The sequence below is a fragment of the Trichechus manatus genome, unplaced genomic scaffold (genome assembly GCF_000243295.1).
Source record: "Trichechus manatus latirostris isolate Lorelei unplaced genomic scaffold, TriManLat1.0 scaffold00007, whole genome shotgun sequence".
Lineage (NCBI taxonomy): Eukaryota > Metazoa > Chordata > Mammalia > Sirenia > Trichechidae > Trichechus > Trichechus manatus.
Genome location: NW_004443943.1, coordinates 29,154,438 through 29,173,516, shown reverse-complemented (window position 1 = coordinate 29,173,516; position 19,079 = coordinate 29,154,438). Strand labels below are relative to the sequence as shown.

The 19,079-nt window shown below is 42.9% G+C and overlaps 1 protein-coding gene across 1 annotated transcript in view; it reads right to left on the bottom strand.

Annotated features, from left to right (window-relative positions):
• Positions 1 to 19,079, bottom strand: part of SUFU (SUFU negative regulator of hedgehog signaling) — a 128,910-nt gene that overhangs the window by 44,232 nt on the left and 65,599 nt on the right. Inside the window, exon 3 of the mRNA XM_004370086.2 lies at positions 17,960 to 18,096. Coding sequence (XP_004370143.1) covers positions 17,960 to 18,096 — 137 coding nt within the window. The remainder of the gene's footprint in view (positions 1 to 17,959; positions 18,097 to 19,079) is intronic.

Here is a 19,079-nt window from a genome sequence, read left to right as displayed (position 1 = left end):
TAAGAGCCTATACAATGTTAGCAAGAGCCTATAAAGTTTCAGAAGGTCATGGGGTGTAGGATAGCCTGATGTCACTGCCACAGATTACATTTCTGGAGCCCTTAACACACCCATGAGAAGCTACTCTCATTTGAGGAAGAGGTCACCCAGGCATTGCACAGAGGGCACTGCCCTTGCCGTCTCAGAACCCAGGCACAGTCCACCCCCACCTGACAACAACCACCACAAAAAGGGGAGCAGGTCCTTTTCTCCCTGGGAAGATCAGTGCTCAGTCATTGATAACTGGTAACAGCAACTCTCCTTCCTCCAGGGATTCATGTGGGCCAAGTAAAGCACTGAGTGAGCACTTCAGGAAGAGCCTGCACTTTCCCACCTGCCTGACCCTCTTCCCAACACGGAGCCAAAGCTAAAAGTTCATTTTGGAAGCCTCCAGCACAGTCACGGGGCAAGGCCCACACTGGGAACCTTGGACAGCAAATGAAAGCAATGATGTATGCACATCACACAGGTGCAAAAAATAAATATGTCCTGGTAATTCCCTTTTAACACCTGAGCCTGCAAGGAGAGGAAAACAGTGGGACACTCTCAAACTTAGAGCCTTCAATGGGTACAAAATGCAGAATTTGGCACCCCTGCCCTTCTCCATACACATGCACTGCAGACAAGATGCTTGCAGAGAAGGAAATCCCAGAAATATGATTGCATAACAGACCCGCTGCAGGTTTTCAAATAAGACTCCCCCAAAGAAGGGCCAGGATAGAAGCCTTTCTTCAAAAAACAAACAACAACAAACTGTGGGGGAAAAAACAAAAATAGACTCTGTTGTTGTTGTTAGGTGTCACTGAGTAGGTTCCAACTCATAATGACCCTATAGGACAGAATAGAACCACTCCATAGGATTTCCAAGGAGTGGCTGATGGATTTGAACTGCTGAGTGGTTAATAAGCTCGTGTGAATAAAAAGCAAAGTTCATCCATCCATAGCTGGATAGATGGTGTGGCTGGTGGCCATTTGTAAAGTTTTCCCAACCTGGCAAAGTGGTGGAAGCAAGAATAATCCTGCTCCCCCATCTTTTTTTTTAAGTTCTGAATGCAGTTTCATGACTTGAAAAGTTCATTTGCGTATTTGGTTAGAGAGCTTCCCTCCACTAGTTCTATTTGATATTAATTTGGCTAAATGTGGTTGCAAGACACCATGATGGGGGAAATGAATATGCCGTACCATGTGATTACATAAAGAAGAGCAAAAGCTGGCATGTTTGCTCTTATACAACTGAAAGGAAATGTAAAGGATATTCCTTCTATGTTTTGCCTCGAATCAAAGGAATCACAGAGGGTTAGAAACCCAGTCAAAGGAGAATTGAAATTGTTTCCCTACGTGTTTTCTCAAAAACCTCTGGCCCTCCAGCTTCCTCTCCCGTAAAGCCACAGTCATAAAGGCAAATAGCGAAGTGTAAGGCAAAGCCCTTTTCTAAGCAGAGAAGCTTGGCAAACTGGAATACAGGTCACAGCAGAGGAGATAGGAGGCTGGTTGGCTGCTGGAGCTCCCAGGGGTCCTCACCCCAAAGCAAGTCTCTGGGGTCTGCAGATGTTTCAGCACTGGCTCACTACCCCACGATGGTGAGGGTCTCCCCAGATGCAGATTGCAAATCCCTGACACTCGCCTTGTGTCAGCACACACAGGGCCCATGGCAGGCCAGTCCTGACAGGGAAGCCAAGGCCAGCCAGCCTCATTCTCCCCACGGTGAGGGTAAGTACCTCAACTGCACACAGCTCAGTAGGGTTTTACCTGGCCACAGCCTGCAGCCAGCTCACCTAGGCTGTTCCCAGTTACCAGTCAAATCCCATCCATTCACCTACCATGAGCCACGTCCTCCTGTAAAGATACAGATTCCTGATTACCATTTCCAGAGTCCTAGTCTACCAAATACTTTCACTTCTCTTTTTACACAGTTCCATCTGTTTAGACACCTGTTAGTCTGGGAAGGAAGAATCTTCTGCCTAGAGGCTTGTAATTGGGCAAAACCTACTTTGCTTTTCTCACCCAAGCCCTGCCCTACCCAGCACAGAGGGGCTACCACCTCTCCACAGGTCCAATTCCAAGCCCCTTTGTTCTTAAAGCCAAAGTGACTAAGGGGGTTTTAAACTTGCTGTTCCTACATACATTTCAACCAAAGAAGGCCAAGTGATCCTTTGAAGCTTTAAAATCAAGAATATGCTTCTACTCCTCTCATCTTTTTCTGAAAGAGACTAGTTAAATCTACACTGAAAATCCATTTAGTTGGCAGGGACGTGTAAACTAGCAGTCACTTTGGAGGGCCATGTGACAGAACCTACTAATATAAAAAGTCCATTCCCTTTAACCTAATCTTTCGACTTCTTTGTATCTACCCTAGAGAAAAACATGTTCACAAAGAGGAAGGAACAAGGATGCACACTGCATCCGTGCACTGTTTTTAACAGGAAAAATGGAAACAGACTAAACGTGCATCACTAGAGGAACAGGTAAATCACAGTGTAGCCACACGAAGAAATCACAGGCAGCAGTAAATAGAATTAGAAACATCTTTATATACTGACAGATCTCCAAGACATACTGTTAACTGAAAAATCCAATTGTGAAGGGCAGTACTATTTCACTTACATTAAAGGAGGGGAAAAAAATACAAACAAATTATTTTTCTAGGTACCTAGAAGGTGAATACATAGAAAAAACTCTGGGAGGTTGCAAGAACCCACACCAAAGAGATAAAGTGGTTACCTTTAGGGAGGGGCCTGAGATTGGGTAACGTGGTCAAGAAGGACTTTTTTTTTTTGAGTTTTTGATGAAAGTTTATGCAGCAAGTTAGGTTCCCATCTGACAATTTCCACACAAGCTTTTCATTGACATTAGTTACATTTATCACAATTTGTCAACATTCTCAAGGAGGACTTGGAGTGTATCGATGGAGTATAAATTTTTTAGCCCCCAAGACCTACTGATGTATTATGTGTATACTTATCAACTTAGAAAGAGGATTGCCTTTAGCAGCTCTGGCTGCCAGCACACCAGCCATCTGGCCTCACACTCCGAGAGCGTGGTGGTACAGACTGGAACATCCGAGAGTCTAGGGAACCATCCTTGACTCACAACTAAAATGTCACCAGTGGCACTTTCACCAGCTTAGCTTTTAAATTCTTGAACAAATGCCCTAAATTAACCACAGACTAATGAAGCTGATCCTCTTACCACAGACTTCAAACTTCTTGTATTTCTTTATTTTTCCCCTTCTCTTGCTGGTTATTGTCAGTTACATAAAAACAGCCCCCTTTTTCCCCTTGTAATTTTCATTAGGAGTCCTAGTTCCACTTCCATCATAATTGTGCACTGCTTCATATTAGCACTTTTAGGTTTCTTCTGCTTTGGGGCTCAAGGTTAACATTGCCTGAAAACATCTGAAATCTACGATCAAAATGGTAAACTTATCTATAGACACAATCAGGCAGGCCCAGAGGAGGATGATGACTACACACATCTACTACTCCCATTTGTTAGGGGTAGGTAGGGCTGATGCACTTTTGTTCTGAAGCAAAGCTGCATTTGTATCTATGAACACTCTTAAGCAGAGGAACTTTAGCATAGCCCTCATTGTGCCTAAACTCCAAGAGGAAGGGTATCATGCCCCTTTGCAAACTGGCCTGCAGAATTCTGGAAATCTGGAGGGACACACTGCTCTAGAATAAATTTGTTCCCTTTTTGTCATGTTGTGTTTGCTTGGGGAGTGGGGAGAGTTTTGTTCTTGACATTACAGGCTGGGGAGGTGCACACTGTTTCTTTTTCCTTCAGAGGAGAGGATGGTGAAGACAGAATGTGGCTCTGGCACATTCTAGGAGAAGAACCTGGGTCTGCCTTGGCCTTATATACATAAAGTATTTGGTTTCCAATTAATAGGAAGAGAGAAACTTTCTGGAGCCAGGTAAGGAGTTGAGTAGATCAAAAAGAAATCCTTATCTCAAGCGCTAGCCCCATTACAAAAAATAAGTCTACCCTCATCCAGACTACGAGTGCAAACATAATCAAGACTGGAACCATTCGATGGCAGTCATGGGATGGCAGCTCAGGGTTTTCACACCAATGTTCTCAGAAGAAATTACTGCCGAGTGAATCACTAAATTCAGTCTGGCGGCACAGAAAACTGGATGAACCAACCAAACCAAACCAACAAACCTCAACCCTTCCTCCCAGCCACCAATCCCATGGAAACAGTCTGAGGAGAAAGGAAAGTACAAGGTATGGAGGTGAGCTGAGTAACTGGGGAATCTAGTTTCCAAGGAATTCTTTCCCACTCTAATCCAGTAGGCCTTGGCTGGCCCACCATCTCACCATACAGCTTTGTATTTCAAACTCTTTGAAAGCACATTTAAAAAAAAAAAAGTTCCTGGTCTGAAACTTAGGCTTTAAAGAACAAAAAAACTTGTTATTAAGGAGAATTTTAAACATGTATCAAAACAGAGAAAATAACAGGATGAACTCCTATCTACCCATCACTTGGCTTTAGTAGTTACCATGGACAATCCTGATTCATCTATAACCCCATCCACTTTCTCACCCTATCTCAACAGGATTATTCTGAAGCAAATCCCAGACATCATATCTTTTCATCTGTAAATATTTCAGTATGGACCTCTAACTGATAAGGAGTCTTTTAAAAACATAACCGCAATTACCAGCAACACATCTAAAAGAAAAAGAAAAAAAAAAACTGACAGTAGTTACTTAATATTATCAAATATCCAAGTTAATGTTCAAATTTGACTTTCCATAAATGTCCTTTCATACTTGGTTTGTTCAAATTACTATCTATACAAGGTCCACACATTGAATCTGGCTAGTTTATCTCTTAAGTCTTTTTTAATCTGAAGGTTTTTCCTTCTTTCTCTCTCTCTCTTTTTTTCCTTGCAATTTGTTTGCTGAAGAAATCAGGTTGTTTGTCCAGTAGAATTCCCTACAGTCTGAATTTTGCTGATTGCATCTGCATGGTGTCATTTAACATGTTCCTCTGTCCTTTGATATTTCCGTAAATATGCCAAAGGTTAGAACTATAGGTTGTAATATATAGCAGCCATTGATGATAATGGCCTAGATCCAATATTTTATTAGGGGTTTGCAAAAACAAGAATAGTTTAATTCTATCATATTTTATAATTTTTTAGCTGGAAATTTTCTCTACAGTTACCCTTATAAATTCATACAGGTAATTTATACAGAGAAAGGCAGGTTAAATGTATGATTCTTTCCCTTTATCTGCCTGTTTTCAGAATAATAAACTGGCTCCCAGTATCTTCTAAAGATGATCAATGAAGTGTTTTTGTTTGTTTGCCTTTAAAGTATTACATTGAATGCATGGATTTTAACATATTTGAACTGTTTCAATCCATTGCTGTTATTATTGTTATTGATACTTGAATTGCCCCCATCTTTGGCTTGTGAGAGCCTCTACAATAAACTCCTGAGTCTGTTAACATGACCCTCACAATCTCTGATAGCTTCCTTGGTTCATCTTGTATATTTCTTGCCCCAGACCTGGAATCAGCCATTTCTCCAAAAAGCCCTGCTTTCTTTTAGTGGGAAATAGTATATAACGATCACAATCTGGGACCTGTACAAATTAAGCAGTTGTTATTCATTTGAAAGATTCTATCACTGGAAAACACAGCCACTACTTACAAAAAAAAAGAACGAAGGCAAAAGAGTCCAGTGGGAACTGAGAGACACAGAATTCATCCACTGAGCAGAGCAGCACTTAATTTCCTCATGAAGTCAGAATTCTGATTTTCAGCTCAGGAAACTAAACCTCTCTTCCTGCCTTAGTTTACATCAAGAATCACATCAGCAGTATTTATGGGTGTTCTCAGAGATCACCCAGCTGGGTCAGACCTGGAGAGGCCTAGGACAGAAAGCATCAAGAGGAGGAAGGAGGCAGGGCTGTTTGCAGGAAGCCAGACTGGAGCACAACAGAAGTCCTCGCAAAAATGCTAGATTAGAAGAGCAAACACGTATCAAGTGGCCTCTGGGTTCAGTGGTCTAAGCTCCCAGAGCACCAACTCCACACCCAGCACTTAAATCCCTTCTATAAGGCCTGGGCCAGCAGCTGCCCAGACTTCAGAGATGGCGAGTTTACTACTTCCCAAGGCTATCTGTGTTAGAAAATGCACCCGCATCCCAATGAATAGCTTTCTAGTAACAAAGAAAAAGTCAAATCCCTCTTCCATATGGCAAGACCCCAGATATTTTTCAACATTTATTGTGGGTCAGAGATCATGCCCCTATTCCATCCCAAAATCTTTTCTTTTTCAGACTAAGAAATGCCAGCTCTTGGAGATACTGTTTTGACCCCAGTTTCCACAAGGCCAAATTAGGATTTGAACCCAGGCAACCTGCCTCTTGTGTTTCTGCTCTCATTCGCACTGTTCTCCAGTCCTCTTCACTGAACATTCTATCATGCGCAGTTTCAGGTTATGGAAGGGCTTTACTTTCTGCAGAGATGTGGGTCTAGCATCCTAACTCTCCAGCTGCTCTGCCAGTGGCCTTCACTGCCCCCTGCAGGGAGCATCCCTGAAATGCAGGTGCTAGAGACAAAGGGGCCACATTCTACTGCAAGAGCCAACCAATTAAGACTCCAGAGGGGGCCAGAGATGAGAGAACTAGTCTGAGGGTGAATTATCCTAGCTTAATGCCTGTATCAAATAGCCCCTTTCTACTACCAAGCTCACGCATTTCATGAAGACTCATGGAAGCTAAAGGAATTTGCCTTAAATCTTGTAGAAGCTCAGCAGGAGATGCGCGCTCACTCTCCCCCAACAAACCCTCTAGGTACTGTGATCACTCTATCATTGGCTGGGGCGCAGGACCCAGCTAAGGCAATTCATTTCACGGGGCCTCTTGAATCTCACAAAGACTTAAATAGGACCACCTCTCCTCTAGGGTCATTATTCAATGGAACACACTCTCTAAGTCAGGGGTTGGCAAGTTTTTTTTGTAAAGGATCAGATACTAAATACTTTAGCCTTGAGGGCCACAGAATCTCTGTCAACTAATCAACTCTGCTGTTGTGGCACAAAAGAAGCCATAGACAATAAGTAAGCAGATGGCCACGACTGTGTTCCAAAAAATTTAATTTACAAAAACAGGGGCCATCAGGACTTGGCCTGCAGACTGTAATTTTGCTGACCCTTGCTCTTAGGGTTTAAGTTTTCCCTAAAAACTTCCCTTTCGGTAGACCTTCCAGATTTAGATATTGGCTAGATGGAAATTTACATGCAAACACTTAAATTTTAGGGCACAAGCTCACTTCTGAGGGATTAACCTGTTTTTCTTCAGTGGCACAGGAGCACAATCTTTCAACTATTAATCTAAAATCTTGGGAAAGTGCAGAGAAACCAGGGATTGTTTTGCCTTATAGCTGGTCAGTATTACTAACAGATGAAAGAGAAAATATTTTACAGATCCATAGCAACCAGAAAAGAGGATAAATCAGGCTGAGGGAAAGAAAATGTCAGGAAAATCAAAAAGACTATGAGGAAGAAAAATGATATTAATATAATTAGGCAGCTCCATTTGGCTTCAGTTAGTTGACTGAGGCAATGGGCAGCTTATTCAAACCAGCAAATAAGAAAACTTGACAGCTCTTACTGGTAATGATAGAGCATCTCCTTTCAGAAGAATTTACTTGAGGCAAAGATACTAAGATCACGCACACTTGGGACATCCAGCGAGAAGAAAGCCAGGTAGGCTGTTAATGATGAGAAGCTGAACTGCAGCCTAGCAATGTCTTACCTGGGGATGTGGGCTGAGCTCCTTGCTCAATCTTCCTAACTTCCTTCACTCACCTACAGAGGAAGGGTGAGGAAGCAAAGCCTAATTTATCTCCTGGTTCTGGGGAGAGAACCCTGTGGCCTCACCATAGAGTCTGCTGTTGAGCACAGGTAGGCAGAAACTCTAACACACCCAAGAGAGCAGAGGGATTCCCTTCCTAGATGGGAGAGCCCTAAGGGGTGGCAGGCTGGGGACAGGATTACACTGAGCTCAAGGTTCTGAGTGTTAGGATGGTAGAGCTGAGAGAAATCCATGGCTCTGTGACGTCTGTGCTCCAAATGCTACAGCAGCCCCAGCACGTCCTGGGAAAGAGCCACTCTCAAAATGCAGGTGAAAGTCTCAAATACAGGCAGCCCCCAGGTTACGAACATCTAAAGGACAACTTATACTTAAGAACGACAGCCGTAATGAGTTAAATACAATGGTTTGTAATGACAAACTCACGAACGACTTTGTGACGCTCATGAATGAAAACATTAAGCACTTTGGAAGTTTTTCTTAAGTGTTTTATATGCATAGAAAGGTAAAATATACTATACTAAGACATTTGACTAACTGATGCCAAATAAGAACCGTATGTACCTGTTCCAACTTACCTACAAATTGGACTTAAAGAGACTTAGGAACAGATCTCGTTCCTAACCTGGGGTCTGCCTGTACCTCAAATCCATCATAATTAAGAAAAAGATGGTTTTTCACTCCCCAAATTGGTCATTTCACCTTCCTTCTTGAAATGCTTTCATAGCTTTCCATTGCCCTTAGAGTCGAATCCAGACTCTTCATCATGACTTGCCTGCAGGCCCAGCATGTTCTGATCCCTCGGAAGCCTCCAGCTCTTTCCGAACCCTCTCCTCTCCCTCACCTCCCTCCAGCTACACCAGCTTTCTTTCATTTCCTCATATATCTGAAGCTCTGTCCCAGCTCAGGGGCCTACACATGCTGTTCCCTCTGCCATAAAAAATCTTCTCTTCACTCTTTGCCTTCAGGTCTGTCCTTTCCTGATTCTTCAGTCCAACATGGGCCCACCACCTTATTCTTTTGGAGTATCCTGGTCTTTCTCTTTCAGCGATCTTCTGGAATCAAATATTTATCTGCCTGTTTTTTTTAGTGTCTGTCTCCATTACCTAAGGACAGACAGCCTGTCTGTTCAACACAGTTTATTCAGCAATTGACAAGAGTCCCAGGCATGCAGCAGGCCCTTAATAAACAAAACTGATGAAAAAGAGCTCCTTTCTCAAGTCTTCTCTCTTCATTTAAAATGAATCCTTGAAGGCTGAGAGTCAATAGTATGCAAACCAATGCCAGGTAAGGGTGTCCTGGAGGCTCTCTCCTGCCACTCACCACCTGCATGGAATTCTACAAGGCCCAGCACCTCTCTTAGTCTATTTCCTCATCTGAAAAATGGCAATATCAATACCTTCCTCACTGGGCTGGCTCCTACAAAGGTTAAGTAACAGAAAAAGTGCCTAGGATACTTTTTTATTTACTTATTTTTAAATACAGAAAAGTAAAAAAATGGCCTCAATAGGAAAAGACTAAACCACATGTGAAATTTTAACTTTAGAAAAGGTAGGAGGAGGCAAAACTCCAGAAAACTCCATAATTCATAGAGATTCCATTTATAAAACCTGGTCTGCTGTCAGTATCTGGAAAAATCTCTCTGAATTCAGGAGGCAGGCTGTGTCCGTCTCCAATTTCAGAGACAGAAAGCATGATGGATGGGTTCCTATGCTAAACCTAAACTGTACAATACACTGTATAAGGGCTTGCTGATCTTTCCTAGCTTCATATGTAGGCCATTTAACATGCATTAACCAATCTTTCTTAGGCCAAGTAAAAATGGTCCCTGGGTGGTGCAAATGCTTTGCACTTGACTACTAATCTAAAGGTTGGCGGTTTGAACCTACCCAGCAGCGCTGTGGAAGAAAGCCCTGGTGATCTGCTTCCATAAAGATTAAAGCCAAGAAAACCCTATGGGGCAGTTCTACTCTGTAACACATGGGGTTGCCATGCGTCAGAATTGTTGGTTTTTTGTTTTTCTTAGGCCAAGTAATCTGGAAAGGGAACCAACTCTCAAGGACTCAGTAGAGTTATTTGGTTGCTATAAAAATAATTCTATATAACAACCATTTTATTTACTGGATGGTCACAACAGTATTATTATAATAATATATTCACTCATCTAACATATGCATGCTTTAAAAAACCCTTTAGCAATGGCTATTAGCATGTAAAATGTTCATTTCTCTTAACGTAACAATCCTACTTCTAGGATTTTATCCCACAGAAATACGCAGGCAAGTTGGGAAAGATATATAAGGATGATCAACGCAGTAGATTTGTGGTAGGAAAACTTGGAAATAGCCCAAATGCCCAACAGTAGGAAACTGGTTAAATAAAGTACAGCATATTTAGGTGAGGGAAAAGTTATAGTTAGAAAGAAAATACTGACATGGAAAGATGTCCAAAAGATATCAAGTAAGAAAAGTAAGTTGAAAAATTATGAAAAGCATGGTCTGTTTTTATAAAAAAAAATTCTATATAAACGAATGCATTGAAAAGAAAATCTGGAAATGGGAACACCAAAGTTTTTGCAGTAGGGGAATGAATTATGAAGGATTTTCACTTTCTGTGTCATAGATTTCTATAATGTTTCAGTTTTTATAATGAGCTAAGTATTTCTTTCATAAACTGGGAGAATAAAATATAAAAAATAAAATAAAAATCTCTGTTGGCATTAGTCTGTCAAAACCACAGAGTTCAATCAGCCACAGGCTCTGACAGCTCAGGAGACGTCCCTGCTCTCATGGTGCCCACCCAGCTCCCAGCTTGGGCCCTAATCACAAACTGAGCCGACTCAGCACAAATCTTGAGGTTGCTATTAAACAGCAGCAAGTGAAAGCACTTGAATTTCCACAGTGTCAGTTACAAGGTTAGGGGGCTACATTTCCCCTAAAAACTCAAGCGAAACTGCCTTGGAATTTGTGGTTGAGGCCTACCAGTGACAGAACTGAGAGCAACCAGCCTCTACAGCAGAATTCTATAAAGCGCAGCTTGAAAATCAAGCCCCGCTGAGTCGGGGAATGGTTTCCTTCTAATGAAATCCAGAGGGTGGGGGCAGGGGGCAGTCATTGGCAATCTGAGAAGAAAGAATAAACCGATCATAAAATTAAAAGGGGATGGGCAAGTCAGAGACTTCTGTACTTCTCTTCTGGAAACTGGCTGCTAAGTAGGAAAGAAAGAAGTTAAAGTCTCCACTGGTGAAGTTACTGATATATTTACTGCAGAACTTTCCAAATGTTTCATGCTGGAGGCTGGATTTGGTTCTAAATCTGCTGCAGCAGGTGAAATAAAGACAGGCACCCTGTCCCTATGACTGGAACATTCTCTTCCCACACGATACTTCTATAGTGGCCCAATGTCCAGATCAATTTGCAGAGTTCTCTGATCCCAGGCAGGCCTCAGGCTTCTTGGGTGGGTGTGGCAGGTAATGTTTTGCCCAGCTAATGGCATTCCCCTCCTTACTAAAAGAACCCTAATTTTGTTCCTTCGCCTTTCCTGGTCATGCATCAGAGAGGGAGGGCCCATCCCCAGTCCCAGGAGGAATATGGATTGGTAAGCCAAAATGGTTGTCTCACTTTCCTGGACGTCACTCTCGCCAATGAAATGCAAGGGGAATCAGTGAGGGGAGTTCTGTGGAAGCTGTGACTGATCTTCAAAGCAGACACAAGACAGAAGTATCCCTTCACTATTTGTAGACTCTGTCAAGTGTGATTCCAGGTTGCTAGGGATTATGATAGCCATCTTTGAAAAGGAGGGAACCAGTTTAAGAAGACAAGCAAACATGCTGAGGATGGCAGAACATAATGTTAGAAAGAACTCAGGTCCTTGACAACATCACTGAATAGATGACAACCAACGCTGGAATGCCCTACCTCCAGATTACTTGCTATGCAAGATAAGTACACTTATTTTGTAAGCCATTTTAGTTAGGGCTTTCCAGTACCTGTAGTCAAAACCAACCCAATAGATAAAAGAAGACAGAACAAAAGGCGCCCATCCCATCCATGCCTTCTCTAATGATCTCTAACATGCAAACGCACACCATGACTACTGAGGTACTGGATGATCCTCCAGCCTAGGGCTGCAAATGTAAATCCTAGAGCTCCATCTGGCCTGCCACCACCGACTGTGGCGGTCACATGATTCATGCAGAACGAATCTGAGTCCTTCCCCCAAGATGGATGTATGGATACTGAAGAAAAGAGCTCTCTGTCTGCTAGATATACAAACTGAGAGAACCTAAAACTAGGAATGGTGATGCATATCTTTCCAGGCATGTGTGGGGAGCAAGACCAACACATAGCAATTCAGAGCCTTGAGGACTGTTTGAGCATATAGATCAAGCCATGCCTGAAACCCTGGATATCCGTTACTAAGCCAACAGTGCTACTGCTTAAGGTAGTTTGAGTTGGGATTTCTGTCACTTTTTTTGTAACTAGAAGAGTCCCAACTAAAATATTAACCAGTTCCACCCTCATATCTTGAAGCTTTCACCTTTCTGGATATTCTTCTTTCCCAGGGCTCTCATTTCTTGTCCTTTTTCTCAGTTTCCCACCTCTGAGCCAAAGGGTAGCTGCTCTCCAGCAGGTCGGGGCTAAGTTCTGGGATCCCTCTCAGCTATTCTTCACAGCAGGCTTCAAGTTGGCCTCACACAGCCCTGTCGCAGGGCATGAGCACTACCACCTCCCACTCTACACCCACCAGAGTCTCGCCATTCATCTTTCCTTACCTACAAGTGCCCTGGTACTATTCCAAGTCTGGACAGTAAAACTGTGGATGCTATTTAAATCCAGAAAAGCACGTCTGAGTATTCCACTTACTTGATTATACTGCTCGGCATGTTCTCACATGAAAACGGGTGGTGTGGTGTGTTCCACGTAAAGTCAGTGGGTCCAAGGTGGACAGCAAAAGTGAGGCAAGAGCATCAAACAGAATCACGATGCTATTTACTCATGTACGGTCTATCTATACAGACATCAAACATACAATACATGATCTGTATATGTATACATGTAACCCTTGTAGCGGGTAGCCACACAGGCGATAGGGTAATGCCCCCAAGTCTCAACAGTAGCTCTCTATGGTAGCAATTGAGTGTGCCCTGCTCTGAAAAAACTTGATAGGCCTAAACTCAATCTTACAAAACTGTTACAATAAGGGAAAATTATTTACACTATAAAAAGAGTCTTCACTTTATAAAAGGATTTACTACAAGGTCCTGCTACAGTGTGTACTGCTGTACGGCATTCAGAAGAGAGACTGACTTGCCTAAGACTTTACAGGTGCTGTTAATTGCACAAATCAAGGCGTTACCATTGAACTGAATTTTTTTTTTTTTTTGCTGTATAATGTTATGTACAAAACAAGGTAATTTTATTTGTACCACTATTGTTGATTTTCTGTGTGGGAGCAAGAGAATGGCACCAAATATCATTAGATCAGCTGAGCCAGGCATCTGATTTAGGGTCAAGCAAGGTACTTCCCAAAAGGGTTTTGCTGTTAAATGGGATCTTTACTGCCACTGCAAAAAGTCACCATGGTACCCACCTTCTTGATCCATATAAATATTTTAGATTGAATAATAACAATAGCAGGTAATACTTATATACCACTTACTATGTATCAGACAAGGAGCTCTGGTGGTGCAATGGTTAAGCACTCGACTGCTAACCGAAAGGTCAGTGGTTCAAACCTACCGGCTGCCGCGTGGGAGAAAAGACCTGGTGATCTGCTCCCACAAAGACTGCTGTTGTTTGTTGTTTAGGTGCCATTGAGTCGGTTCCAATTCATAGTGACCCTACGTACAACAGAATGAAACACTGCCCAGTCCTGCGCCATCCTCACAATTCTTGCTACGTTTGAGACCATTGTTGCAGCCAGTGTCAGTCCATCTCATTACGGGTCTTCCTCTTTTTCGCTGACCGTCTACTTTACCAAGCATGATGTCCTTCTCCAGGGACTGGTCCCTCCTGATAACATGTCCAAAGTATGAGAGACAAAGTCTTGCCATCCTCACTTCTGAGGAGAATTCTGGCTGTACTTCTTCCAAGACAGATCTGTTTGTTCTTCTGGCAGTCCATGGTAAATTCAATATTCTTTGCCAACACCATAATTCAAAGGTATCAACTCTTCTTCGATCTGCCTTATTCATTGTTCAGCTTTTGCATGCATATGAAGCGATTGAAAATGCCATGGCTTGGGTCAGGCGCACCTTAGTCCTCATAAAGAGTACTGCCTATGAGGCAGTTTTACTCTGTCCTATAGGGTCACTATGAGCTGAACTGACTCGATGGCACACGACAACAACGTTATTAGGCACTCTTCTAAGTGCTTTACAGGTATTAATTCATTTCACTCTCTCAATAACTCCATGTGTGGTTACTATTATTATCCTGCTTTTATAAATGAGCAAATGTTGAAGGTCAAGAGGCAGTGACTGGCAGAGCTGAGATATGAACACAGGCAGTCTGGGACCAGGGGCCATAATATTAACTATGCTCTGCTGCCCCTTGATGACTTCTCTGTTGTCTTGCTTTCTGCAACTGTAAAGTTGGTACAACACAGTGCCTAGCTCACAGGGCTTTTCTGCAGATTAAATGAGCACTTAGAATAGTGGCTGGCACAAAGACCATGCCCACTAAGTGCTAGCTCGTATCCTCATCACCATTTAGGCTCAAAGCCATGGTCTCCTACCTTTGATCAGTCACCATATCCTTCTCTTTACCATTTTCCCATTATTTAAATAATTAACTACTATTCCATGCCATGATCCAAAAATAATTTTAGGTAGATTTGTTCTGTTATTAAAGTAGTACAATCATATTACAGGAAAATCTGGAAAACAGAAAATCAAGTACTATACTTTTAGGAGTGTAGTCACCCTGTCCCAGATCTGAAATGCCTGAAGTGATCTGCAGACACAAACCACAGCAAAGAGGGACCATCAGCGCCGAAGGAACTGCAGAGCACACACTAGTCAGCATACGTTCAAGAAACAGCCACAACTTTTATTTTGGAATTTTTCCATCTTATGGAAAAGTTAAAAGAATAATATAATGAATGCTCATATATCCTTCACCTAGATTTACCAGTTGTTAACATTTTGCCACACATGCTTTCTCTTTCTCTCTCTCTCCACACACAGACACAGACACAGTGTTTTTCCCCTGAATCAATGGAAAATTAAGTTGCAGACATCGTGTCATTTTATCCATGAACACTTCAGCCTGCATCTCCTAAGAACAAGGACATTATCTTATAAAACCATAATACCATCAACACACCCAAGGAGTCCCTGGGTGGCACAAACGGTTAAGCACTCGACTACTAGCTGAAAGGTTGGTGGTTTGAATCCATCCAGAGACACCTCAGAAGACAGGGCCTGGCAATCTGCTTCTACAAGGTCACAGTCTTGAAAACCCTATGGAGCAGTTCTACTCTGCACACATGGGGCAGACCTGAGTCAGAATCAACTTGAAGGCAACTAACAACAACAATAATTTAAACAAACAGACAAAAAACCTCACTGCTATCAAGTTTTTTTTCTTTTCTTTTTGTAATAAATAAATAATCTGTGGAGTGATTCTTTGAGTCCTTGTGAATGTCTTGTTCCTCAACAACTTTTTGTCCAATGATTTTAGCATTTGTTAGTAATCTTCACCTGGATCAATCATTACATTAGTAGTTACAAAATGATCACTAGTGATGTTTACTGTCTGGGTGAAATGAACTCTTGCAAATAAAATCCTATTTTCACAATGACTTGCATAATAATTTCAGAACTACTTTCAGAACCATTCCCGAACTAATTTCAGTAGTTCATCTGCTTGACTCCCACCTGACAGTGGTTCATAACACCTGTGTTACACTTCTCTGCTCTCTATCCACCTGAGCAATACATTAAGTGGAGACTAACACATGGATGCACTGGCTTAAGTAGTGGGACAAGGAGTTACCCGTCTATGCAAGCAAGAGGTTGCCTAGTCTGTAGAACCCCCTTTCCTATAATAGATCAAATTCCATGTCAGAAAAGTCTATCTTTCCAAAGATTGTTCTATAACAGAGTCAGCTTCAGGCGTCCCAAGGAAGTAGAGGGGGGACACAAAGGGCTCAGGCAGTAGACCGCCAGCACAATTTTAAAAGATTCTGCAGCCATGTTGGGACAGTAACAAATCACATGGGTCAGCTGCTTCAGACAGCCTATTTCCTCTGCCCCTGTAAATATAACTACTTCCTGGTCAACAGTCCTTTAGAGCCCAAATACCAATGCCAGACCAGAGTCCCTTGGGAAGCTAATTAAAAAGCAGATGCACCAGCCCCATCGCTTGACAAGGAAATTAGAGCCCCGTGGAAAGGTCTGGGAGTCCCTGCTTGGAGAGGACCACTGCAGCCTCCAGGAGAACACACAATGGTAGATGGTAGTTATCGATCAGTCTAATTACATGATAACCAACAACTGGCTCCTAGAGAGCTGGAATGAGGGCAGATAGGTTCAACCAAGAGGCGTCTATCATGTCCCCAATATATAATCTACTCACAGCTAAAAACAAAACAAAACAAACAAAGAAACTCACTGTACCTAAAGAAGCTACCAGATCAATGGTTCTCCAAATTTAGTTTCTACCAGAAGTATCTGGGAACATCACTCCCAAAGATTCTGAGTCATAGGTCTCCAGCAGGGCCTCCGAATGTGTGTTTGAAACAAACTCTCCACGTGCTTCTGATGCAAGTGGTCCAAGGAGCACACTCTGAAAGACCCTGACTCAGATACTGCTCTGCCCTTAACCATGGCAGTCAAGAGCAAAACAGTTGGGAAAAAGTGGCTCAGCCTTCATTTTAAAGCCGCTTACCAAACCAAAGAAAGAAAAACTGAGGTCATATGGGCAATGTTTCTGAGCAACCCAGAAATATTCAGATGATATGAAACTCTCCACAGAATGTACTAAATTTTGCTCCAACATTCCATCCCACTGGAGGCTCATCCCACAGGCAGGCTGGGCCAAGGCTCCCAGCATAAAGCCCCCACTTCAGGTTCCATATTAGTAGCCTCCAGAGGGGCACTAGGAACAAAGAATAATCCCCTGGAGGGCACTCAAAGCATCTAAATCAAACAATACTTCTGACTGTCAAGGCCCCACTGATTCTAGCTTCCCCCTCTTACCCTTCACACTGTATGGGAGCAAGTTCCTAGAAATTCCTTTCTCTCCCTCCCTGCCTACCCTCTACACTTAAATCAAGCCTTAGCCAAGATTAACATGTGTGCTTTTGGCCCCAGAAACATATGGCTAGGCCACTGGCAGCAGAGAGCAAGGACCATGTTAATTATGGGAAATGGGCAGACAGAGAAAGAGCTAGTGAGCCCCATACTGAGTCGTCCTTTAGCTCCCTGGGAATCAGAAATATGGCTGGCAGACTGCAATAAGGGAACAGGGCATCAGAACAGAGGCAGGGATGCCTACCTGCTGCTACAGGTCACTTTGATCTGGTAGCTTCTTTAGGTACAGTGGGGTTTTTTTTTTGTTTGTTTGTTTTTGTTTTTCAGCTGTGTTGCTGTTAGGTACCATCGAGTCAGTTCCAACTCATAGCGACCCTACGTACAACAGAATGAAACACTGCGCCATCCTCACAATCATTATGCTTGAGCCCATTGTTGCAGGCACTGTGTCAATCCAACTCATTGAGGGTCTTCTTCTTTTTCGCTGACCCTCTACTTTACCAAGCATGATGTCCTTCTCCAGGGACTCAGGCCTCCTGATAACATGTCCAAAGTATGTGAGATGAAGTCTCATCATCCTAGCTTCTAACGAGCATTTTTAGCTGTGAGTAGGGTATAAATTGGGCACATGACAGACCCCTCCATGGCCCAGATAACTTTCTACCCAGGAAACACCAGGCAAGACAAGCCATCCTCATGGTACAACTCGGGTACAGTACTCCCAGGAAAGTTCACTTCACAGACATCAAAATATGCCTGAGAGTTCCTAAAGCCAACCAGGCTCATGACAAAAAGACCACGACACCAGCCAGCTCCTGGGGTTCTTACCTGACTGGAACACGTATCTGGCCAAGCCCTGCATCAGCTCCGCTGGCCATGTTGGTGGGGCAGACTCCCCTGTTTCTCTCTTCAGACGAAATGTCAACTCAAAGCCAAAACCGCTAGGTCCGTCTGTTCCCGTAAACCTGAAAGGAATAAAAAGCAAATGATTTTAGTTCAACTACCTTTGGAAAAACACCCCGTTTGGGAGGTCTAATTAGAGTAAAGTATCTCTCCAGCTTCCCTCTCTTTTTTGGTGGTCTCAGCATCAAACCCCCTAATCAGAGAGTCTCCCAGGGGGTGAGCCTTATAGGGAGGAAGGACCTCAAAAGCCTGAAAGGAACCAGATCTCTTGCCTCACCCTTTTTCGCCGCTTTTTATTTATTTTTTATTGTGCTTTAGATGAAGGTTTACAGAGCAAATTAGCTTCTCATTAAACAACTGATACACATATTGTTTTGTGACATTGGTTGCCAACCCTGCGGTTCTCCATTTCCATCTGTCCAACTTTTCTGTCCCCTCCTGCTTTCTTGTCCTTGCCTTGGGCTGGTATGCCCATTTAGTCTCGTATACACGGTTGAGCTATGTGTATTATTGTTTGTTTTATTGGCCTGTCTAGACGCTGGTGCGTAGTGGTTAAGTGCTACAGCTGCTAACCAAAAAGTCGGCAGTTCAAATCCATCAGGCACTTCTTGGAAACTCTATGGGGCAGTTCTACTCTGTCCTACAGGGTCGCCATGAGTCGGAATGGACTCGATGGCAAAGGGTTTTTTTTGTTTTTGTTTTTTTTTTTTTAATCTTTGGCTGAAGGGTGAACCTCAGGAGTGTCTCCAGTACTGGGTTAAAAGGGTGTCCGGGGGCTGCCTCACCCTCTTGCCAGCTATGGGTACATATGTATGACCTTGGCCCGGCCAGTTAAATTTTCCTCTATGACACTCTGGATTATGAGTTCCAGATTCTGTGGCTCTGGAACATCCTTTTCTGTATGATTGCAGTTCCATTACTGGAAATCTTCCTTATTCACGCACCCGAAAAGGCCAGGCTGAGAGACTAGATGGAAAGAGATTCAAAAGTCTCAGAAGCTCTGTGGCCAGCCCTAGTCCTGGCCTTATGAGCTTTAGCATTCCCA